The following is a 25,417-nucleotide window of genomic DNA, read 5'->3' as shown; positions in this document are numbered from 1 at the left end:
AACACCGCTATCGATATAATTTTTTTTCTCCTCATCCAAACCTGCACTTATCGCCCTCTAGCGGTCTCAGTTTTAATTTTCGGACACAAGTTCCTATGTAAATCTTGTTCATCATGATATGACAGACCAGCATGTTAAGTTTGTAAACAACCTTTTGGGACACCCTGTAGTTGATAAACCGATATTTCAATAGGCATAGTTTATGATCATCAGAAAACTTAAAGTAGAAGTTAATTCACGACCACTTCAATAAATTAATATTTAAAATAAATATAGAAACTATGCTTATCAATGTAAGCGTAAACAATTTTTATGAGCATGTATTTACACAACTCTCACTGAACAGCTCATTACATTCATTTTATATAAGATTTCATGAGTTAAAATTTTTTTAACCTATTATTGCTGTAACTAGATTCTTACTACTTTTGACAGACTTAGTAATAAATAGATTACATGATATTGCAGTTTTCACATGTAACCTAAAATCAAATCAAGTTTTAATATGAATAAAATTTTTAACTAAATTTTAATTATGAAATAAGCTTCATGGTTTCAAAGCCATGTTTTTAAATATATATATATATTGGGATATATTTTGTCCAATTGAAGTATCAAGTATAGATTATTTGTAGCACTTATTGAAACAGGAAAGTTTAAGTAGTGGAGAAAAATGCAATTATGGAATGTCGAATAATAATTATTTACATCACTGGCGTTGTTCTATAGTGTTGCTATTATCTAAATATACCGTCCAATATGCAGTGTTTAGAATGATAAATGATAGAGGGAAAACAACTCTCGATACTTTGTCGACAAGAATAGCTCTTGCTCGATGTTTGTTGTGGCGATAAAAATTAGTAGTCGGTTTTGGCTTTGTCCCGTTTGGTAGAGTAGCTGAAGTGCTTCCTTCCTACAAAACGAAACAAAGAGTTTAATTAATTGAAATTTGCATTTTCATCATTATGTAGCATAAAAATATCATAGCCCGTATTATTTTAACCGGATATATAAGTGTAAGTAAAGGGCAATGACGTAAATACACGACAAATGATCCTGTTACACATTACACTGATCCTGTTACATTGTTTTTTTTAATCCAAAATAAAGTGAATGCTGTTAAATCATTTATAAGTAAAATTTATAACAGCTTTTTTTCCCTGTTCACAATAGCCAACTATAGATAAAATGATTTTGATACCAGTTTTTCATCTTTTCCGTATTTCTTTCAGTCACGCTTCAAAAACGATTAAGCGAAAGTTTTTTGAGCGAAAGAAAGCTTTGAACTCTTGAATTAGATTCAAGAATGTTTAAGATTCTCGTAGAGAAAAACTCAAGAGCCCTACTAATTGTCAAAGCGATTAAACAAACCTACGCTTACCGTCAAAGTTACGGTTTAGGTATGTAATCGACTTCAGTCCTTCCCCCAACCAGTAATAAAAATACTTAACAATTTCGATATATAACATAAATGACAACACACAGCCAGATAAAAGACTTATTATATTAAATAGAAATTTGAACTTTCAATTTGTCAATGTTATTCTTTTTTTTAATTTTACACGACGCGTATACACGTCATACTCACCGCAGTAGAGATATTGTCTGACGTGTATACATAATGTACTCAACTGGCTAATAAAAACAATCCGCAATTCAAAGCTAATTCAGATGTTAGACCATTATAGATTCTTGTTTCAGATAAAACTTCACCATGGGAAAGTTAAAAATAAGGACAACCCAGAAAAAAGTATGTTTTTGAAGTCATTTGAACAGAAAATCCATAAGACATTTCTATGTTTTGCACATATAATCAGTTATAAGGTATTTCTATGCTTGACATATATTTAAGATATTTTCGTGTTTTATGTATAAAATCGATAAATCAAACTAAAATATTAAAATCACTCAATAAATTAAAAGAATACTATCTATCTTTTGAGTTTTATCTCTAATTTTGGCTATTCATTTATTTAATATCTATCGAATAATTCCTAGATTTCTTTTCTTTATTCTATACCAATCAAAATACAAAAACTTCTTCTATTTGCATGACAGCCCTTTGTGGACCAGAAACTTTACTAGAACCTTCCCCCATTCTGCTCTTTTCTTTGTGATTGTTCTCCAGTCAGTCATTTTTAGGATTTTCTTAGGATATTTAGGATTAAATCCTCCTCCATGCAGTCACGTCTTTTGATCTTAGCCTTATCTCTAACTCTAGTTCCCATTGGTTTGCAATTGAAGATCTTAAATGTCAAGGAAACAGGGTTCATTTGACAGATGTGAAGAGCAAGCTTTAAGAGACTTATTTTGATGTATTTGATGATATCAGCTTCCTTGAATAACCTATATAGTTCAAAATTATGTCGTTGTCTCCATAAGTCATCCACATTTATAGCACCGGAAATTTTTCTCCAGCCTTTTCCCTCAAAAACAGTGAGCAGGTATGCTTGAAACTTAGTTAAAGACCATGTTTCGGATCCATAAGTTAAGACAGGTAAAATGATTGTCTTCTATCAAAATATACAAATATTTAGAAAAAAGAGTCAAACAGGAAATAAATCTCAAAATTAAAAAGAAAATATAAATATAGCTCATGAAAGTTGGAACGGTAGGAACTAAAATTTGACTTAAATCGGAAGTAGTAGCCACCATTCCAGCCTTCTAATGTTAGGCATAAAAACTACTTTGTTGAGTTTCTTAGGTAAGTTTAAATACTGTAATAAAACTGCTGTATCACTAGGAAATTTCTAAGAATTTGGTGCTTCCTCATATGTACTGATGCAGTACTAGCACTGACTCAGTGTCATTTTATGTGATGTTCAGTTCATTCCGTTAAAAGTCGGCATGTCGGCACAAGAAAAGTTCATGCAATTCCATTTTTATAGAATTTCTTTTTCATATATACTGCATTTTTATACAGTGTAGTGACGTTGAAAACAGTTTCCCGAAGTTCGAAGATCGAACAGCCATGCTCGTTGCTCTTAACATCTTCACGACTAAGGTATAATGTAATATGTGGCAAAAAAATTTACATTTCTATATATCTATTTTACTGTCATAAGTCATAATACGATAAACAAGGTATGAATATTGCTGCCAGAGGTCTAGTAATTTTAGGTACACATGCGTGGATCTCGGATTTTAACTAAGTAAAAGGCAAAAAAGATTTCAAATGTTAAACTTCACCTAAAATTGGAACAAACGTGAATATTCTCATATTATGGTCCATTAAAATGCAATGACGAATAGACCTAATAATTAGTTAAAGAAATAAATTTTGAAAAATATGAATTTTCAGTGTTTTTTATGTGTGATTTCGAATGAATTTTTTATAATTTAAATACTGCCTTAAATATCAGTTTCAAAGCTATTTTAACTATATTATATTATAACAACTACTTATATTAATAAACAGATATAAAATTAAATACTTATAATGAGATTTTACTTGACTACTACGCTGACATAAATTGCGGTATGCATTCCGAAGTGCACATGCGTGGACCTGCATGCTATTGTCTGTATTATTTTTAATTATAAGTAAATCTAAATTTAAAAGCTTCTTTCAGATCTGAGATCTACTATGTCAAAAGAAAAGACTATCTTTTCAAAATTATTAAAATATGCAATATTTAAAATCACTTACGTTTTCTAGCACGTGGATTTAGCATCATTTTTCGAAAATCACTTCTGCTTTTGTGGAATTCTACCCAAGTAACTTACATCTATTGCCCAGATAGCAAGTCCCCAGATAGCAAGTCCCCAGATAGCTTGAGAGTCCACGAATTTTTCAGTGAGGATAAAACTATAAATTTTCTTATAGCGTGTTTTTAAAAGCTAAGAAGCGAAGGTCCGCTTATGCTGGAAAAGGACAATTTCGCAACCTGGAAAGACTATATTGCTTTATAAAGGGACTCTACACTATTTTCCTTCCACGGAACGCAGTTAAGGAAGTGGTTGAATCAAATATAATTAGTTCCACACGTCGTACGAAGTTTAAGGTAATTCCATTGCAGTTAAGTATCTTGCAGAGTTCAATTATAGCTAAGCTAGGCTCCATAAAGCTAAATATATCTGAGTTGTAGAATGTGACTTTGTTATTCTAGTAGTACCACCTAGTTTGGGAGAGAGGGAATTATGGACACTACAGTTCATCATCCACTGAGTTGTATGGGTGTGAACAGAGTCCCGAAGAGATGCGAGTTCCGTTTGACCAGTTTCACCAATGGAAGCACTTTGCTACGGTAACTGATAGAACGACTATGTTGCTGGTAATTACGGATGCCCATTCTCTCTCTCAGTAAAATGGATAACCCAGCCACGCAAGTTGCTTTAAAAAGCAGCTCAATAAGTTTGCTATTAAGATATGTGGTGACATTTAAAGCATGCATCATCCATACAATAGCCTCCTGTAAATGGATTTGAAATCCCAACAACAGCTCAGTATTGAGGTCTGAGCTTATTGCTGTCAGAAAAGGCTTGCGATTTGATGCTCGGGCAGATCATTTTCAAGATATTTGGATATTGACTGATAGTCGTGCCTTAAAGCAACATATCTCTAATTGGGATATTATCGGAGATCAGACCAACCTTGATATTTTAGACCTAATTGACATACTTTCATCCAACCATTCTATACACTTTCAGTGGATTCCGTCACATTTTGGAGTTGATGGGAATGAGAGTGCGGACATCCTTGCCAAATCCGCTGCCGAAGAAGACACTGATCATTGCGGGAAGCTTACCTTTAGTGAAATTTCTTCCCTGGCAAAAATGAAATTAAACAGGATCATAAGAACTCCTCGCAATCACTCTATCTATCAATCTATCAATCTTAGACCGAGCAAACTGCCTTTTCACGCTTCTTGAGTGGCCACACTAGATCCCTAACTTTCAACCGGGTCCAAAAAACTTATGTTGAAAGTCATTGGTGCTCGACAGACATAGCCTCCCCTGCGCATATTCTGACTTGTTTGGGGTTCAGTAAAGATCAGATCCTGCGAGACTCCAGTCTTTTTAGGGACTTTTTGGAGGTGTTCGGATTCATGGGAGTCGTCCAGCCCTGCTAGACGATTACGAGATTAGCAACTGCAACAAATGGAGTTGATAATTTAACTACACTTTAATTATTCAGTCCAAAACTTTCAGTACCATTTAGGCTCGCATTCTATTCAAACTGAAGTTAAATGAATAAATATAAGCAAAGATCATGTTACCTGTACTTTTGGTGCTACTACTACGCTCCTGGTGTTATTGGGCACTGAATTTTTTCTGGGATAGAGTGGCCTTCTTTCATCGTCTTCTTCAGCTCCTTCTCCAAGAAGGATGTTTACAAATGCATACTCCATCAGAGAAGCAAATACAAAGACGGTGCAGGAAGACATAAATATATCAATGGCCTTTATGTAAGACACGGGGGGTAAGGATTTCTGCGACTGCGCATGCTGTGTTGACAGGGTGAGCAGTGACGTGACGCAGAGGGTGACGCGGGCGGGGACTGCTTCAGGTTTGATCCAGAATGAAATCCAGGACATTATTACGATGAGGCATGTTGGGATGTAAGTATGGAACATGTAGTAGCCCAAGCGACGTTTTAAAGTAAAAACCACTTCGATGCACGTGAAGTTGCCTAAAAATAAGGAGACTTACTTTTTCAAAAATCTTACATATGAAATCTTACAATAAAAAAATAAAAAAAAAAAATCTTGAAAAATGAAATTAAAGCATATTTATTTCTAATGAAAAGAAATTATTTTACGGATATCAAATTCATTTTTAAAAAAATCTCGTGGTGTGCAAAATAATGTCGGCAGCTATAAAATAATCTCAGTTAGAAAGCTATCGAGTAATTTTTAAGTAATTTTGATAATAGAGCATTTATTTCTCTGCGATTTGATATAAGAAGTATTCTAACAACTAACTATGACCTGCAAAACCAGGTGTATGTATGTATATATATATATATATATATATATATATATATATATCACGCTGTTTTTACATGTTATTTTTACTTATTTTCACTTTTTGTGTTCCATTTTATTTGTTGTAATTTTTATAAAAAAATTTTGTAAGTGCTCCTCACACTATTGTATTAATATATTTTGCTTTGGCTTTATTGATACAATATCAGAAAGACTCTGTTTTGCGGATATAATCGTGTGGGCTGATGAAAAGATTATATCTTTTTTTTCCGGTTTTTTAATAAAATTTCATCCTTTTTTTTCTCTTTTTTTTTAAACTGTTGTTTGTTATTTTTTTACTTATTATTTCTCCCCCCTGTTTTTTTCATATGTCTATAATTTTTCTTTGTTTTATTCTACATTTTGAACTTATATATATATATATATATATATATATATATATATATATATATATATATATATATATATATATATATATATATATATATATATATATACTTGTCAATTAGTTTTTTCAACAATAGTCAAAATTCTTTACCTAAGTAAGAGAAAATGGTGTTTAGAAAAATGCAATAAATAGTCCTTTAATACGGAAAACTGGTAGCATGATGTTACCATGTAAGGTATCTTAATCATGGTAAAAGGGTACTTTAGTAACGTCTTTGTGTGCTAGATCTCGGGTGTTAGTCGAAGGGTCAGTATTGTTCTCAGGCTAAAAGTTTGAAAACTTGCTTTATTCTTTTTAACGTTCCGCCCCAACTATTAAAAAAACTGCGTTCCATTACACCCATTCCGTTACAAGCTTATAACCACGTACTTAACTCTCAGAAAAATTTGTTATTAGATGACATATATTGTTTTGAAAAGTTATTCATACTTCTTTGGAAAAATATATCCAGGATAATCGGATTTCTTAATATTCTATTCGGTTAAATTTTCCTTTTTCAAAACCATTTTTGAATCATAAAAGTAACTATACTTAATTAAACTAGGCATTAAAATGGAAACAGGAAAGCTTCACATCATTTAAAATTATAAAACATTCAAGTAAACGGAATTTACATAGGATATAGAACATAAACTAAATATAAAATAACAGAAGATAATCCCGAAAACAAAATAAAAGGTAATACAATTCTAAATATCAGTTTGAAGATGCTTAATTTTTGTTCATGGTAGATAATTCAATTTCACGCAATGTATAAACAATAATTATTTTAATAATTACTATTTATTATTGTTATTTATTATTGTTATTTAATATAATAATTACCTGTTGAATAGACTTTCGTGCAGTCACCAAGTGTTGTGTCAACTAGATTATGTTGCGGCAGTTCTATAGAATCATCGACAACAAGTGGCACCTCTTCTTCCCAAGCGAATATGAGATCATCAGTAGTATACGACACTAGGGAGGAAATGATAAAACAATCATAATCAATTTTAATTACTCTTTTCGACAGAACTATTAATAAGTTTGTTTTCTCGTTTTTTTCTCCATCGAATGAATGAATTATGATTTAAACTATGTTTTATTTAACCTCAGGACATTACTTATCCACTTCCTGGATCAATAGTTCTTAATGTTCTACGCTGTAGTCTTGTAACACTGAACAGAATATAAGAATGCTCTATAATCCTCACAGAACAGCTTCTGTGACTAAAATTAATCGATTCTCTTGATTTAAACGAGTTAGTCTAACATTCGCTTTTAGAAAATAAACTAAAAGTCTTCCATTTTCCAATGAAAAAAGAACTAAAATTTTTGATGACCGCTTATTTTTTTTACCAGATTATGATCGGACCAGGTCCGTTTGTAACTATATCAGTATGATTTACTGCTACAGAAATGACCAGTTATGGCACTTTTGCACTAGATTATGTGACCTGGCGATGTCTGTTTGTAACTCTGAACCTACTGGTAAAAAAAGAATAAAGTCTCAAAATCTCTCAGTGAAACCTGTTTAGTGAACAATGGGGCCGAGAATAAGCTTAAAAGTAAGTAAGAATTAGAACCTGAATCACCGATATAAGAATTCGAGAGACGTGTCTTGTACCATCCTGTATGTTTGATTGGATAAAGTGTTTCTTAACATAGTATTGTATTCGTTATTTCGTTACAAGTAGCTGGTTTAACAACCAGGTAAAAGTAAAAAAGTTATTCTTAATAAATCTACAGTTTCAAGAAATCATTATTTTTGCTTTATATGTATACACTCTAAAAACATTCTGCAAAAGAAAAAATTTAAAGTATCTGTACTCTGTTGCAAGTTAAGAAAAAAACATTATCCCCTACTTGCATCTAAGTGCACGCCAAATGGATGCCAAGCTCCCAGCGTGAACATATATCAACATCACCAACTCTTGAGATGACGTTGCCCAGCCTTCTTTTTGCTTGTTTATTAAATCGTGTGAAATGAGGAAAACAAAACTTATTGATTAAGCAATTAACAAATAATACGAATTAATCAAAATGATATTTAAAAATCGTACCAAATACATGCCTATATGTTCGTATTTAAACAAAGTGATGAAAGAATAATAAATATTGTTTCATGCAAACGATTTTCTTCGACAGCAAAAAAGTAAAAATTCTTTATCTCGGATTCGATTTGTTCTGCGCATGTCGACTCAAGACGCCCTTTTTTTTTCTAAATCTCGTATCCAGTGTCCAATCAAATCCAATGCTCTTGCAAAGCCATTTAGTTGTTTCTTTTTCAAGAACGAATGTTCATCTTATTTATCGAAATATGTCGCCAAATCTAGAATCCCAGTAAAACTACGCAATGATAACATTTTTTATAACTTTATGATATATAACGTAAAAGAACAAATGACATTTCTGTCTGCTACTTTTAAAATATTTTCATGTTGTTTTGAAAGCATATTCGCATAATTTGATAACGAAATAAATGGAACTATACGCAGTCGTGGACGATTATTTAAATTCTATACCTTAATGGTCTTTTCTTGCAGCGGAGTATCGAAGTTGTTTCACGTATCTGTAAAAATGAACTGAAAAAAAGACTTTATGTCCTTTTTATTAATCAAATGCATGCAATTAATTTTCAATAGTTTCATGAACTAAGCATATTAATCAGAAATTTGTAATTATTTGTTTTTGCTCGTCGAACTTGGCGCAAAGTGATAAAGTAATTGTTGCGCCAAGTTCGACAAGCAAAAACAAATAATTAATGATTTCTACTTAATATGCTAAGTTCATGAAACTATTAAAAAAAATTACATGCACTTGATTAATACGCCAAGTCCATAACGCAATTGTAAATTAATTACAGACCATTGATTAAACTTAATAAAAATATTATTTATTATTTTGATTTTCGAGCAAATGAAAGTTTCAATATTTCTTAGTTAGGTTTCAAGATTAAAAACTAGTAAATATAAAATTATTAAAAAGTTGCAAATAACTTACAACTTTCGATCTTCATGGTGCATATCTGAGTATCATGGGGATACGCTTCAAACTTCATGGCACACGACAATAAGAGAGTTAACCTGCAAGCAAATCAGGTTTTAGAGAACATAATCATCACTTTCAATTGTATTGAATATGAAAGGAACAAATCTGCTTAACCCCTTCCTTCTCGCTCCCATCATATTTCCGGGCTGGAGTGCTCAGTAGTAACGGGCCAATAAGAATAAAACTAATTCACTATTTATTTCCTGGAAAACGTTTTATTTCTTATTTACACACCAGATTGCAGTACCAGGATATTTTAAAGGTAATTGTAGATAGTTAGTTTATTTTAAACTAGATGTCAACTCAAGATGTTTGGATGTCAGAAAAAAATAGGCACTTTTATGACCGTTTTCTTGTAAGTTAACCGATCGTTAAGGAGTTAACTTCGCATTTACCCAAAGCTTCACACAAGCCCGTGAAGCCACACTATAAACGCTTTTTTCAGGCAAGTTTTATCGGCCTAATACAACTCTGAGTCAGGCCGAAAAGTAGCTTTTCGCATGCTCTAGGTGATTGATTTTCGTCTATTCTCGCAGGGTGAGGTTCTCAACTGGAATTGGTGCAATTTTGACAAGCGTTTTTTTTCTCAGTCTTGTGACGTCAGAAGACTGCTTTCACTCATCGTATAAATGGCGTATAACTCTAACAACTGATAATATATTGATCGGCTCTGCTTAAAACGACGATGTTTAATAATCAGTAGTAGCATATTAATATGCTCTCGGTCAATCAATAAACAATTATAATTTAGCATTAAAGATTTCAAGAAATCTAATTTTCTGATTATAACAGAAAGCTGAGCATAAGAAAAGCTTAGATGCGTAGGGAAAGCGTTCTCAACCGCTAGCAACCGGTAAAGTGTTTGGAAGCAAGATACATATCATATTTAAAGTATATTTTATATTAAGAAGACAATTCTTTAAATTAGACTTAAACTGTAAAATTACGTATACAAAATTTACTAGACAAATATTTTTCACATGCTTCAGTGAGAATATGTAATCAAACATTGAGAAAATTACACTCCCTAAACGCAAGAAATATTAACCAATCCCCTGAGCATTTAGGATTAATGTAAAATTTATTTGAAAGTTTTGTATCCAAACTTCTTTTTTTATATTGTGTAATCAACTTGGCAAGTCGGTTTGGAAGACAGTGTATTTTGGAGAAAAGAAGTTCTAATGCATTGTACAAGCTTACTTATACCATAGCAGAGTATCAGTATGAAATTTATTACCGTTGAAGGTAGTCTTTCTCACATATTATTACTGCTAAGCTTCAACAAAAGTTCCTCCTGACTGAAGGTTGGTTACTGCCATGGAAACAAGAGTAAAACCATATCGAATAGATGATAGATTTAAAAAAACAATATCACTGCCTAAACTTAAGCCAAAGGGAAATTTTTAACTCCGCATCTCTAAGCGAAGCAACTTCTTCGCAACCACAGTACCCGTCAGCACGCGAGACTGGTGTCTGGAGGAGTTCTCGTGATTGCCGGAGAGTAGATGATTTTATGACTAATCTTAAATTTATAAGTATTAATCAGTGTTCAAATTTAAGTGAATTTTCACAGATTTTAATGAATTTCGGTATCAACGCAGGTTGATATATTAAAAATGTAATGACTATTTAACAGTTATAACACATACGTATGATTAAATTCACAGCAGAGTTCAAAGAATTACAGAATCTAACAGAAAAAAGAACTAATAGGAAGAACGTTTACTTCTTATTTATATACAGGTTTTACACCGTAGTTTTAGTTAAAAAGAAGGCAATTTAAGTGTCTCTGTTGCACTCTATCTCTATCCGCAATGCTTTTTCAGGTCCTTGTTAGTTGTTGGAAGTGGATGAGAGTTTCTATTGTCCACACCATACTGTCTCAGAACTGCTTCATAGGGTTGAGATCTGGAGATTTTTTTGACCAATCCATCAGGCAAACATAATCCTTTTCCACAAAATTGTCATTCAGCTTAACATTACGACACTTCCTTATAATAGAAACATTACTTCCTTATAAAAGAAACAGGGCCAACCCTTTTCTTCAAAAGTCAACAATAGGGTTACAAGATCTTCTCTATATAATAAGTATTAATGAGTATTAAGTAATTCTATGTAATAAGTATAATATTTAATTAAAGAATAATATTGCATAGAATAATATTTAATTCTATGTAATAAGTATTAAGTATATAAATCCTCTTTAAAGGGAATGAGGTTGTTTTGTGGCATTTACCATGACTTGTCCAGTTCTCCAGACCTCCGCTACCATGATGGTCGATTTCTTGGACATTGAAGGGCAGTATAGTATGTCTATGGTTCAAATAATTCCCACTTTTTTGTGGAGAGAAACAATTATTGTCTACATGTTCCTCATTGTTCAAAAAATCAACTATTATGCGGCTATTTGGTGATTTAAACGGGAAACTTTGAAACTTTGATCTCTTAAGTTTTATTCTAGTTGTGCCTATATTTGCAATGACTTTTTCAAGAGTACAGAATTTTCCTTAGATTTTATTTTTAGCTTTTAGATTATTTTGAACCTGTTAAATTTTTCTCATTAATAAAATTTTACACCATTTATGTGGGAGGTCTTGATGAAAAAGTCAGTGAAACCATTTTGTGGAGTTATTTGTTCAAGCTGGTCTTGTTGGTAAGTTATGTTAAATCATTGAATTTGTTAAGCTTATGTTTTTTCATCGCTTCGTGAATGTAAATGTGCATTTAAACTGGAGAGAAGTAGAAGAATGTGTTTTTAGAGTCTCAAGTTTCTTTTCGCTCCTGATATGACCAATATCTTATTTTCACGGAACCCAACGAGCATCCTCATTATCTGGTAGGCAATTTCCAGAAGCATGAAATTATCGACGCAGTTGATGAGTCCAACAAGATGACAAGACCTAAAGCGATAAAACGGGGTCTGGGTAGGTATGGGGAGGACAAACTGCAAATCACAATCCACCCAAAGGTAGTGCTGACGGACGAATGAGACCATTTGCAACATGAACATTTAAAGTATCTTACAAGGGAGACTAGGGAAGTGTGACCCGCCAATTTTGAAATAAACTAGTGGGGTGTATGCCTTATGAGGAATAATTTTAGGGGGCAACATTCGTTTCGGCCTATAGAAGGTCCTATGAGAAATAAAAAATAATTCATTATGTAGAAAAATCAGTATTTTATTACTTCAATGCAGACTATTAGTTATTTCAATTATCTCATACTCCAATTAATTTTGTGGTACTTTCACGTACTATATATTGCATATTTATAGTCAAAATTGATTTCGAAAATTTCATATATCTGTAATTTTTCAGAAAAACCTGTTAGGTTAATTTAAAAAAAAAAATTGGCATCCAATTTTTTCAAATTTTTTTTTCAAAACATTTTCCAAATTAATTGGAGTATGTAATTGCAAATTAATTAATAATTAATTTATTAATTAATTATCAAATTAATTAATTAACCAATTAATTGCAAATTAATTGGAATATGATGTAATTACAATAACTAATAGTCTGCATTGAAGTAATAAAAAACCGATTTTTCTATATATTGAATTATTTTTTATCTCTCATAGGACCTTCTATAGGCCAAAACGAATAATGTCCCCTAAAATTATTCCTCATAAGGTATACATCCCACTAATTTTTCTCAAAATTGGTGAGTCACACTTCCCTACTCTCCTTTGTTAGTTCCGGTATGAAATTACTCTCTGAGTCAAAAGATTCATAAAAAGTTTGCTCACACCATAAAAATTACCAAAATTTACCATACATCAATCAACTGTTTTTTGTATGACATTTATTTGATGCTTTACAAACGCAATGAATGTCTCAGTTCAATTATTACACCATCATGGCTGTGCATTATAATCTTTTGAAAATTATTATTAGTTTTTGCTTTGTCTCAACATATATTTATACAAAACTTCAGTAAAATCTGTCAAATATCGTTGGATAGTCAGCTACCATTTAATATTCTCTTTTAATTTTAAACAATATTGCAGTTGAGTTTTAAACACAAGATTGAATCATAATATTGACTCTAGATTCCAAATATGAAACAAATTTTATGGGTGAACAGATGTAGATCAAAGAGGGCTAAAAACAATTCTCAACACACTCAATCGCTAGGAATCGAAACGTATGAGAAAATATTGTTTCTCTTACAAAATGCTATATTATCTAAAGATAATATACATATATATCGGTAAGAATATAGATGTAGATAAAAATAACAAAAATTGTCTGATTGTTCTCGAAACAGCTCATTTGGAAACGAAAAAGAGACGCAGATATAGAACAAATATTTATCCCTTTAAAAGAATTATTCCTCCTGGTTAACCAGTAATCGATAACAGCAATCTGCCATTCACCTAAACGATTGGCCCCCAACTTGGCGTGATATGGAAAACAGATAACGATGTCTGGAAGAATGAGCACAGCTGAAGGGGTTCGGATAAGACGAAAAAGAAGTCAAGAAGGCTCTCAAAAGAATAAAGAAAGAACAGTTTGCGAACTCAAAGGGATTTTTTCTCGCCAAAGCACGTTATTTTGGAAAGTTTATTTTTTTTCAAGAGTTTTCGAATACTAAAGTAATTTTGAGTTAGTCAAAATGAAACAGCATTGTATAGAGAAAACTAAATAGAAGCTGTATTTATCTGTTATTTACTTATAGGTCAAATTTAAATTGGTTAAGTTCAAAATTTTTCCCCATAAAGTCGGGAAGCTCATTTTTATGAGCCAAATCAACTGCTAATAGAATAAAACTGTATGGATTCTTTAATTGAAAAACCTTACACTCTGTTATATTATTAATAAATCGAAGTAACTACGTAGAAATAATGGGGGTTATTAAGAAAAGCAAACAGTGAAAAGAAGACTAGTTCTCCAAGCTTAAAATTTTTTTTTTCCGAGAGTGACAAAAATGATAGTCGACTTGAAAACTCAACTTAAGAAAAACTGAATGAAGAAAAAAAAGTATGGGTTGCTGTATTCTGCTTAGGAATATAAGCAATTTTTGATCTCCTAGTTTTCAAAACTACTTACAAAGTTCAGCAATATCGTGTGCCAGCAACTGCAAAATCTACAAAATAATGTTTTTAAAAAAACGTTTCTTCAAATGTATAATGTAACGCATAGTATTGCTAGCAACAAGTATGGATATTTAAAAATAAATTTTGAAGTGTGTATTTCACTTTATTTTATAATAGTTTTTGAACAGCTGACCCAATTTTTTGGGTTTTCAACTACTAATGTTCGACTCCGTAGCCTTGTAATTTTGAAACCAATCCAGAAGACAAGGGAACTCCTAGATCAATAAGTATCGTTAGAAATTTGCCTTTGTGGAAGACTGTTTGATGGAACTAACCCGCATTTGCGTAACATGGAGAGGAAAACCATGAAAAACCTTCCACAGTTATCCTGACGGGAAGAGGACTTATACCGAGATTTGAACCCGGTTCATCTCGATGGAAGGTAAACGCTCTATCCCCTGAGCCATCCCGGCTCTTTGAAGTGTATAGTGAATAATGAAGAGTGCGAAATAGTGAAGTATAATGTTGATTAGAATACAGGTTTTAGTCATATTTTTTTTTGCAATAACACTCCCAAGTTAATGTTTCTTTTTATGAAAAACGCGTTGATTTACTTATCACTAAGAATGTTTAATTATTGAATTTAGAAGGATAAAATGAAACGGTTAAAATTCCAGAGGAAGAAAAAGGAAAAAAAGCAGAAATATTGTAGTTAACTCAATAGTAATCATCGTTCTTAAAGTTTTTCTGCGACTATCTGTTAACGGACTATCTACTTTGAAAATATATACAAATTTCCTAGAGATTAACTCTCATTTCGGAAAACAAAATTCCATCGCTCTATTTGGAATTTTATAAGTAAAATGCCGTTTAAACGAAATCAGGAAATATAGCTAGTGAAAAGAAGTTCTAAACCTTTTAAAGTAATCATAATGTCGAGATATTTATACAACATCAGACATTTGATAATTAGGTCCTTATAATTTATTATAATGGTTCCAATTTCGAAGAAGCTACGCAGAGTAAAAAAATAAAAAAAAGGAATAAATCACACATTTCCAGTCTTTAATTTCCTTGTCTTTACCTTCTCCGCAACTACAATTAGTAGAGTATTTATCTTCTCATATACTCTCTAGGGAAATAATACTATCTAAGCCTAGATTAATGATTCTAAGCTCTCTCTCTAAATTTTTTTCTTCTTCTTAACTTTCTCGCAAAAGTTGCATCTTATTCTGAAAGGATTTGCTGTTTCGTCTGAGAATAGGATTAGTATAAACTATATATAAATTTGGATAATTTTTCCTTCATTAGTTATTTGACATAATTTAAATAATTGTCTCGCATAACCGTTTTCAAGTTTTGAAGGCCGTGTCGTTCTGGGAGAAGAGAATATGGACTTAAGTTGGGGTCGTTTAATACCAATATTTTATCGTTTAAGTTTTTCTTCACGAATAGAGCGTTGCTATGGCAATCTTTGGTATGAATGATTATTGATAGAATAAATGAACAGAGGGTAAAAGGACTCTAAGAAGCAGTGATCAAGTGGCTTGGTGATCCAGCGAATTTGCAAATAAATGTACCATTGAAGCATCATGATATTCTCGAAGAAGAGAACATGAGAATTAAAAAGTTATTTCCCATTAATAACAATCATCAGTTTATTTTTATTCATAATAAGCGAGTTGCTCTTGCAATTTTTACTAGGAAATGTTTTTGAAAGGACGAATGAACTAATGCGAAGAAAAGGAATAAAAGGATGGGCAAATAAGTAAGTCGATTAATCAGCGATTCTAGAAATCACCGAACTCTTAAAAACATCATGTTTTTTCGTGAATTCAGGCTGTTGTCATATGAAATAATGCTTTTTTGCGAATAATATAATTTTTTCTCAATTCCTGCGAATTTGCAGCAGCTAATTATAACTGTTAGGTCAAGTTTAGCCTATTTAAGGTCAGCGCTCTTCATGCTTATTCTGAAAATTTTGCTAAACGCCAATATGGAGAAAAGTCATAGTTTTGTGAAAAATGAAAAGCGTTTGTTGTAAAATTTTTTAAGATTTAGAAACTTATTCCAATGATGCATTATCTGGACTCATAAAAAAACTGAGAATAAATGAGAATAAGGCAGTGATTTCAATAATTTTTCCTCTAGGTGGAAAATTTTTTCCGAATTGGTGATTTTTAAAAAAGTTTAACAACTTTTGAAAAATTTAAATTATTTGTCCGTTCTAAGGCCCAGATAATTCTTTATGACAAAATTGTATATATTGCTTCAAATTATAGTTCTGCTTTAAGTATGAGGCACTAGTGGCAGATCTTCGGAAACCCATGTTCTGCCAGTTTCAGGTATCGCTTCTTAATAAGAAACCATAATTAAATTTTTCTTTTTAATGAGTGTGTTGGTCTGGCAGTTGTCACTAAGAAACATTTTTCAAGTGACGAATGAGAAAATGGTCTGAAGAAATATCAGCAAATAGTCAGGAATCAATGAATCAACAAATCTAGAAATCACCAAAACTTTCGAAAGTTTGGAAAAAGAACATTGATTTTAGGTAGTTATAATTGTATATTAATCAGCATTTTTTTTTCTTTTTTTTTTGCAAAAGAAAACCGATTACTTAGGCAAGTTTCACTCAAACCAATTCTTGATATAACGAATGAAAAAAAAGGATGAAAATAATGAAAGAAGAAAATAAATTAATCAAAGAATCATCAAATAAGTGACTCAATGAATCAGCGCATTATTGAATTAGAGAAATAGTGAAGTATCAGCTTTTTCTGGGAGCAGAGAGCCACAAAAATTTGCAATGGCATCAGTACCAACTTGAAGGTTTTTTGAAGGACAATGAACAAGTATCATTCAATAGTTTGTCATTCTGTATAATTTCATAATATTTTCAATGTAAAAGCACTAATACCGCGAGAGGAGAGACACAAGTATGTTTCAGTTACATCTAGTGTGTTTAGAGAAAAGACACCATTATATGAAAAGGCATCATTCTAATGGATAACTCCTTGCTTCTCACCAAAACTAAGAGCTTTTCCTGTGGTGTGTTTGTAAAATATGTAACACATGTAAAAAAAACTAATTAATATGGAAAGAGTTTCGTACTTTCATTTACAGGATGTTTTTTGAAGACTGTCCTTAATATGAATTTTTAAAATTTTTTATCAAAAATGTGTACATATTGGAGGTCGCAGACAAATGTTTTTCTTTCAATGACCACCTGTGTTAATATCTGTCAATCTGTCAATTCAACATCTGTCAATTCAGGCATATGCAAGGCGATTTTGCTGGCCTCTCTTTCAGGGGCAGCATATTAGGTGGGCCAACGTCGCTCCCACAGTGAGGACAGATAGTACAGATAGTACAGAGAAGGAAAGAACATCCATACCTTGCCCGGGATTCGAACCCAGCACCTTTCTAATGCAAGGGCAGTTCCCTGCCCTCTACACAAGCCGGTCGACACAGACAAATATTTAAACAACTAAAAGGCAAAAAAACTGCAGAATTCAGACAAATTCTTGTAGAAGAAGATGACATCATGACATGAAGTAGAGGAACGTGACAGTTAACATATAACTAGGTTTTAATTGGAGGATGAAACTTGAATGTGTTTCTGATAATCACATTTTATGTACTCCCTGTTTCCTCGCTCAATCAACTCTGTCTTGTTTTAAATACGTTTACCTTCCAATATTGCGAATTGTCCGAAAAGGATAAGGTATAATTTGTGTTATGTAAACTTAATAAAAGCGTGAATGAAACACAAGACGTACTATAGTTTTGGTTCTGTAAACAAGAACCGTCTTCATAGTCTGTGGTAGAGAATTATGGTAGGGATGTAAAGATCGGAATACGCTCAAAGTGGTTTAACCAATAGGGACCGAGGAACAAGTTTGAGTAAGGTAATCAAAAAGGGAAATAAAAGAAACAGTTGCAGAAGAATTTTGTGAGGTGCCCAAGGTACAACAGGTTAAATTAGAATGGACTTCCAAATGTTGGGAAATGGTGGGATATTAGAAAGATCATTAACTAAATTCGTAGAAATTTTCGAGATAAGGAATAATTCCCCGAAAATCAACTTTGATAGACGAAGAGCAGTGTTGAATATTTTTACCAGAGGAAAACTCAAACCTGTGATCAGAATTCCATCTATGTAGAGCGATCGATTATAACATATCTTTCGTATTGTTTAAGCTGAAGTTATTTGAGATTTGTCATCTTTGGATAGCGTTACTGCTTCTTCCTTGGTTAATTATTAATTTGCGACCCCAAAAGAATAAGTATTTTTGTTTTCATTATCGATAAACATTCCAAAAATGCATATTAAGAGCGTTCTTTATTGAATAACTTGCATATTTCCGGCTATAACAACTACATTTTCCTACTTGGTTTATTTTATTATTATTTTCGCACTGTTCTTGCTTTTCCTTTCCCTTATGATAACAGACTTTTTTTAGAAAAATATATACTTAGTTTTCATTTTTATGTAGTACTAGTTATTCTGATATAGCTATTAATAAAAAAATGGCATAAATATTTAATATTGAAATGAAAAAAAACAGTTTTAAGTCGCAAAACAGAATCAATTAAAAATCTTCGCGCTTCACAACTTTTTGATTTGCATTGTGATTATTTTTTATTTCTCCCCTTCATTTTGGTGACAGTTTTTGAAACACCTCGTATGCATAGTTTGCTCCGATTACTTTTTTTGTGATTCTATATAATCATGAGTAATTGCATGGTGTAAAGAGTTTTACCTTATTTTTTAGAATAAAGAAAAATATTTTTTTTTATATGAGACAATGATAAAATTGGAAAGATAAAACCAAGAGCTTCCAACTTAAAAATTCTTTCTTTAAAAATTATTTTTGAATTCTTTTTTACTTTTATTTTGCAACGGTATTTTAACCATCTTGTATGCGTAATTTATTTCCAATATTACTTATTCTATAATATTGTGAATAAATAGATGATGTAATTATTTTACCTTAGCTTTTTATACAAAAAAAGTGAGTTTTTTTAAGGGACAGGGTTAAAATCCAAAAAGAAGAGTTTAGAAAAAAAACCCGGTCAAACTTAACGAAAAAAGTTTATTTTTTTTGTCTTTTTTTATTTGAAACCCTAATAAATCTCAGACACTTATTTCTTTTATCAATTTTACTCTGAAATTGATGATCACTCTTACATAATGACTGATATTTTTATTTTTTTCATGTTAAGGAAAAAAAATGCTATTTTTTAATGAATGGAGTCATCATTATCAATTAAAAAGTGAACTGATGAAATAAAAAGTCATTTGAATCTAAATGGTTTAATTAGAAGTCAAAAGAAACCGTAATTAATCAATTTCTTTGGGAACGCTTCTATTTTTTTTATTACACAAATAGTATTTATAATCGAGAATAAAAAATTCGACTAATTAAAAACTTTAGTAAATTACGCTAATTTAACAGTTAGCAATCCAAATGAGAAAATCAAATTTCATGCTTCCCAAATAATATAAGCAAATTATTTGGTTTATTTTAAATTGTGTAATCTAAAAATTGTTTGGAATATTTAGTGTTACTAAGCATAAACTATATATATTGTTAGATTTAAATGAAAATTATATGTTGTCTATTAAATGCATTCTAAGGCGTACATTAATTTCATTTTCTTAATTAATAATGTTAAAACAATCAATCCAATGTTAAAAAAATCGTTTGTTTGAACTGATTGATTGGTTGAGTGCTGAAAATCCGCTATTTTGAGGAATCAATTCCGCTTAAAGTTCGCTTTGCTGTTTAAAAAGTGTAAGTAAACTTGGTTGAGAAGATGTGTAAAAAAATCAATGGGAGGTTGTAATAACGAAATAATATTTAGCAATTAGTTCGAAAATTATTAACTGTGAAACGTGTCCTTATAAATAACACGCGGTCTGTAGGCTACAGAAATTCAACTATAGAACTGAAATTTGCCGTGCTTTCATTTATGCCATTCATCTCATTTAGCTGGCCTGGATAGCCTGGTTGGCAGGACACGGTACTCTCGTTCGCGAGAACTGGAGTTCGAATCCTGTAGTAAATGGTGGCTGGTGCACGTTAAATCTTAAGGGTCACAAAGTCAACCATGTTCCTATAACATTCTATACCTCTGGGGGTACTAAGTTGGAGATTGGTTGTTATCTTGTTCAGGTCAAAATTGCAATCTTTGGATGCGTGAATGGATGTATGAATGGGTCAGCCCTATAAACGGGTGCGGCAGAAGTCAAATTTTTGGCCATAGATGGCGCCACTGTTAAACAAGACCAATCACGCCCCTTGCCTTTATGTCTCTAACGCGAATTGTTTTTAGGAATTCTAACTGCTAAATACAACTAAGCTGGGCCACCTACAATGAGGTGGCAAAAAATAAGAATGAGGCACACATGAGGCGAATTCCTATACTTTTTAGTTTGGATGTGCATTATGATGTTGAAATATGGGAATTTGGCTCTCGTATGTATTTTACTTATCGCTTGCTTCCTCAGTGGGTAGCTTGACTAAACTTCGTAGCAGGAGCAACTGAAATTCAAACTAAAATATTTCAAGAGAGCCTGTCAATTTTGCCCACGAACTGTTCCAATTCTGGTAAAAATGGTGGCAATTTCGAAAGCATTATTTAATTTTATTTATTTATTTTATTGTTTTTCTTAGATTACACCACCTGCTGTTGACAAAATGTGTTACTAATTTTAAAGCTTGAACAGAATAAAATCTGAAATTTAAATAGACAGACGTTTTTAAGCAAACCACTCATTTCTATTACCTTTTATTTTTCTTTAATAATTTTTTTTGAAATCGTTCCTCCTTTTTAAGACACTTCTAGTTTTCATGTAGTTATTTTTAACCAGTCGTAGCACTGTTATACAGAGGGATTCACCATAGCGTTAACTAATTTGGAATGAAGATAGAATAGATCATGAAAATTATTGCAACTCCTGACCAGAAACGTCACCGTACGCAGTTAGGGATACTTTGATATTATAGCCTAACTATTCATGCTCATTTAAATAAGTAATTCTGTTAGTCATACTTATCCTACTGTGGTGTTTTCTAATAATTATTGCTGAAATGGAACTCAAATAGGTTCAGAAATAAATGTATTTTTACTGGTTTGACAACGCCATTAGGGAGTTCTTTAATATAGTTGCCTCACCAATCAACTGCGGTAAAACAGTTTAATTCTAAGTTATATTTAAATTCATTTTCAAAATTCTTTTTATAAAAATAAATTTAAAATTATTCAGATAATTAAATGTACCACTTCAAATAAGAATGCGAGAGAACAATAAATCTATCGAGAATCGAAAAGTGACCCAAAAGGCGCATGATGACTTTTCGGGACACGGGTTGCTATGCAGTACTTGATCCTTATGAAGTCTATCTCCAAGCTTGTACTGACACGGTACATTATCTTTATTTAGAAGACGCATAAATTTTCTTGAAATTCACAACTGATTCAAAGAATTAAAAAGTGTACACTTACTTCACCATATAGAGAATTTTCTTGTCACTGTATAGCCATATGTAGTGATTCGGTATCGTCATTTCTTGGAATGTGACCCTCTTTGCATTTTTAAAAAAGGAATCTGGCCTCCACATCTTTTTCAGCCAATTAACAGGCAGCAAACGGTATTTCATGGTCATATTCTCAGGTAACTTCAACCTCTGATCTTTCCAACTCTGTGACATGAAAATATCGGCAACATATGTCTGCAATGAAATACAAAATACAAAAAAATGTAACATAAAACCAAAGAAATCTTATTTATTTGATACATTTTAGCATTGTTTCTTTACAAAAGGTCTCCAGTGCTTTGTGGACTTTTCTTAAATCTCCTACACTGTTGTCAGCTTTTATCAACTGAAATCTTTATCTGACTTGTTTCAGGTCATCTACCACCCAACCCACTAGTTCATGAGTTCAGAAGAGCCGGTGCAACAAACGGAATTGTGTTAATATCGACCCTCTTCTAAGATAGACCATTTAAATCAAGTTGATGCATAATTTTCAAGGAAATAAATCTTCCTTATGTCCCACATTCATTGGTACGGTTATTTCACCAAAATTTGCTCGTCGTTTAAACCTCTCAAAACTAAGTACATATCACAGGTCTTAGACACTAAACTCGCGTATTATGTTAGCGCGTTGCTGTCATTAGAGAGTTATGCCTTAATATGCAGCCAGTTCAGCAGCAAATGTCATGATTCAAATAATGACATTCGAATCTATTTTCTGCTGACAAGGAGTGTCAAAGTAAATTATAAAATTATTTTAAGGCATGATTGTCTGAGGAATGAATCGTCCTTACGTACAATATTTATTGCCGTTATTTCACGTAGATTTGCTTGCAGTTTAAGCCTCACAAAACTAAGCACATGTCAATGGTGTTAAGCATTAAGCCCGTGTGTAAAGCCAGAGAGTTGCTGTTATTAGAGAGTTATGCCTTAATATGCATCATGTGCTGCAGCCAATGGCGTGTTGTAAATAATAATAATATTTGACTATTAGAGTCTGTTTTTTTCTGACATGTTGCATCAAAGAAATTTATTTTGATACATGCTTGTCCCAGGAATAAATCTTCTTTTGTCCCATATTTATTGTTTCTGCTCTTTCACGCAGATTTGTTTGTCGTTTAAACCTTACCAAACTAAGTACACGTCACTGGTCTTAAGGAGTATTATCGCGCATTACGCCAGCGCGTTGCTGTTACTAGACAGATATGCCTTAATGTGCAGCACGTGCTGCAGCGAATGGCGTGGTCCAAATAATGACATTCGACCATTTGAGTCTATTTTATGCTGACAAAGAGTGTCAAAGTAAATTATTAAATTATTTTAAGGCATGATTGCCTGAGGAATAAATCTTCCTTAGGTCCCATATTTATTGCTTCTTTATTTCGCGCAGATTTGTTTGTCTTTTAAACATCACCAAACTAAATGCACGTTACTTGTCTTAAGTAGTAAGCTCGCGTATTATGCCAGCACATTGCTGTTATTAGAGTAATTAGAGATCTATGCCTTAAAATGCAGCAAGTACTGCAGCAATTGGCGTGGTCCAAATAATGACATTCGGTCATTCGAATCCAGCTTCTGTGGACATAGACTATAAAAATACATTATTTTGATGCATGATTGTTTCAGGAATAAATCTTCCTAATGCCCAACATTTATTGTTTTTATTAATTCAAGTAGAAATTTTCTTGTCCTTTAAATCTCACGAAATTACATACATTTTAATAGTATTAAGCAGTAAACTTATGTGTTCCACCAGTGCGTTCTTTACACCCAAGAGTATGTCTTAGAGTACATCACGTTTTGCACAAACGGCATGTCTTAAATAATAACATTCGACCGTTGGAATGTATTTTAAGCCAACAGAGAGTCTGAAAGTAAATTATTTTGTTTCACGATTGTCCCAGAAAGAAATCTTTCTTATGTCCCTTATTTATATTTTCTGTTGTTTCACAGAAATGTGCTTGTCGTTTAAAACTCACAAAACTAAGTACACATTAGTCTTGAGTAGTAAACGCATGTTTTCTGCAAGCAAGTTGTTAATACTTATTATGCCTTAAAAAGCAATGCCTGGTACAGAAAATGGCGTGATGTAAATAATAACAATCAACCTTTCGAGTCTAGTTTCCGACGACCAAGATTATCAAAGTAAAATACTTCGATTTATGATTCTCCTAAAGATAAATCTACCTCATGTCGCATATTAGTTTTCCTTATGTCCAAAACTGTAAGATCGTTCATCTTGTTCTTTCTAAAACTGAAGAGTTATGCTTTAAAGTAAATCTCCTCGACTCTTTCTAAACATACTCCTGAAGCCGTGGGCTTAAAAGTCTTAAATTCCGAAAGAAATTCACAGATTTTCTACGAGTTTTGTATTCAAAGTCTGTTAATTCCTGTGCTTTAATTTAATAACTAGACTTCAAAGAAAAACCATGAAAACTCTCGGCCTAAGTATAATTTTCTTATGCGGCGTTACAACTTACAGATTTGCATACTGCTATCACTAGTCTTTTGTTTCTTGAGTGTAAATAGCAAAATATGAAGCAATTATTAGATTTATATATATATATATATATACATATGTAATGCAAAAATTAAATACTTTTGTATTAATAAAAGCATTAAAACTTCATTCGTTTTCATAAAATATCTTTGGTAAAGGATAAGGGTAGAAATTCTATTTTGGGACTTCAAGGCTAAAAACATGCCAATGAATAATAATTAGATTTATATTTCAAAAGAGAAGTTATTTTAAGATCTTTCACTTCCACATGAGGAAAGATTAAACGATTTTCTATGAGTAATAAATAATTTCGATGAGGCGTAAGAATACAGAAAAGGCAATAATGACTGGTCTCTTCACAACTTTTAATCATCCTATAAAACGCAGGAGCAAAGTTTTTGCGTGGCTTTTTGTTGTTTATAATGCCTAGCTAACGTACTTCAGTTTAAACGGGATATGGGTCTTACCCTCTCCAACTTGGAGGGGGCTGAGATGTATGGTTTCACCATCGCTACTAAATAAAAAAGATTATGCACAACATGGACTCATTAATCATGCTGTTTTGACTTGTAATTAACTAAAAAAATATCGGTGTGGATCCACCGTTATTTCATATATATATATATATATATATATATATATATATATATATATATATATATATATATATATATATATATATATATGATAAAAAATCATGGAAACATCTGTAATTCAGAATTGCTTGCTAGAATTTATCTTTTTCTCAGAAAAGTTTTTTTAAATATTTTAATAATATTACCCCATTATTACCATATTAAGAAGACATTAAACGAGCAGTTTTAGAAAATTTCGTTTTACACTAAACTGGTAAAGCGGTGCTTTAAGGAAAACCTTATTTTTAAAATCCGAAAGCATTTACTTACATTGGTGAAGCGTAGGATTGAA

The 25,417-nt window shown here is 31.9% G+C and overlaps 1 protein-coding gene across 1 annotated transcript in view; it reads right to left on the bottom strand.

Annotated features, from left to right (window-relative positions):
• Window positions 1-340: 340 nt before the first annotated feature.
• The window catches only part of LOC107455766 (glycine receptor subunit alpha-2), a 141,151-nt gene continuing 116,074 nt past the window's right edge, over window positions 341-25,417 (bottom strand). The window contains exons 7-11 of the mRNA XM_087152294.1: window positions 21,959-22,185; window positions 9,361-9,443; window positions 7,201-7,335; window positions 5,220-5,632; window positions 341-913 (exon numbers count right to left, since the gene is read on the bottom strand). Of these exons, the coding sequence (XP_087008420.1) occupies window positions 710-913; window positions 5,220-5,632; window positions 7,201-7,335; window positions 9,361-9,443; window positions 21,959-22,185 (1,062 nt within the window). The 3' untranslated portion in view covers window positions 341-709. The remainder of the gene's footprint in view (window positions 914-5,219; window positions 5,633-7,200; window positions 7,336-9,360; window positions 9,444-21,958; window positions 22,186-25,417) is intronic.

Source organism: Parasteatoda tepidariorum, chromosome 9 (assembly GCF_982258835.1).
Source record: "Parasteatoda tepidariorum strain Cologne lab strain chromosome 9, Ptep-v5.0, whole genome shotgun sequence".
NCBI classification, from domain to species: Eukaryota; Metazoa; Arthropoda; class Arachnida; order Araneae; family Theridiidae; genus Parasteatoda; species Parasteatoda tepidariorum.
The sequence above is the reverse complement of the archived record's forward strand: the minus strand, read 5'-3'. Positions and strand labels throughout refer to the sequence as shown.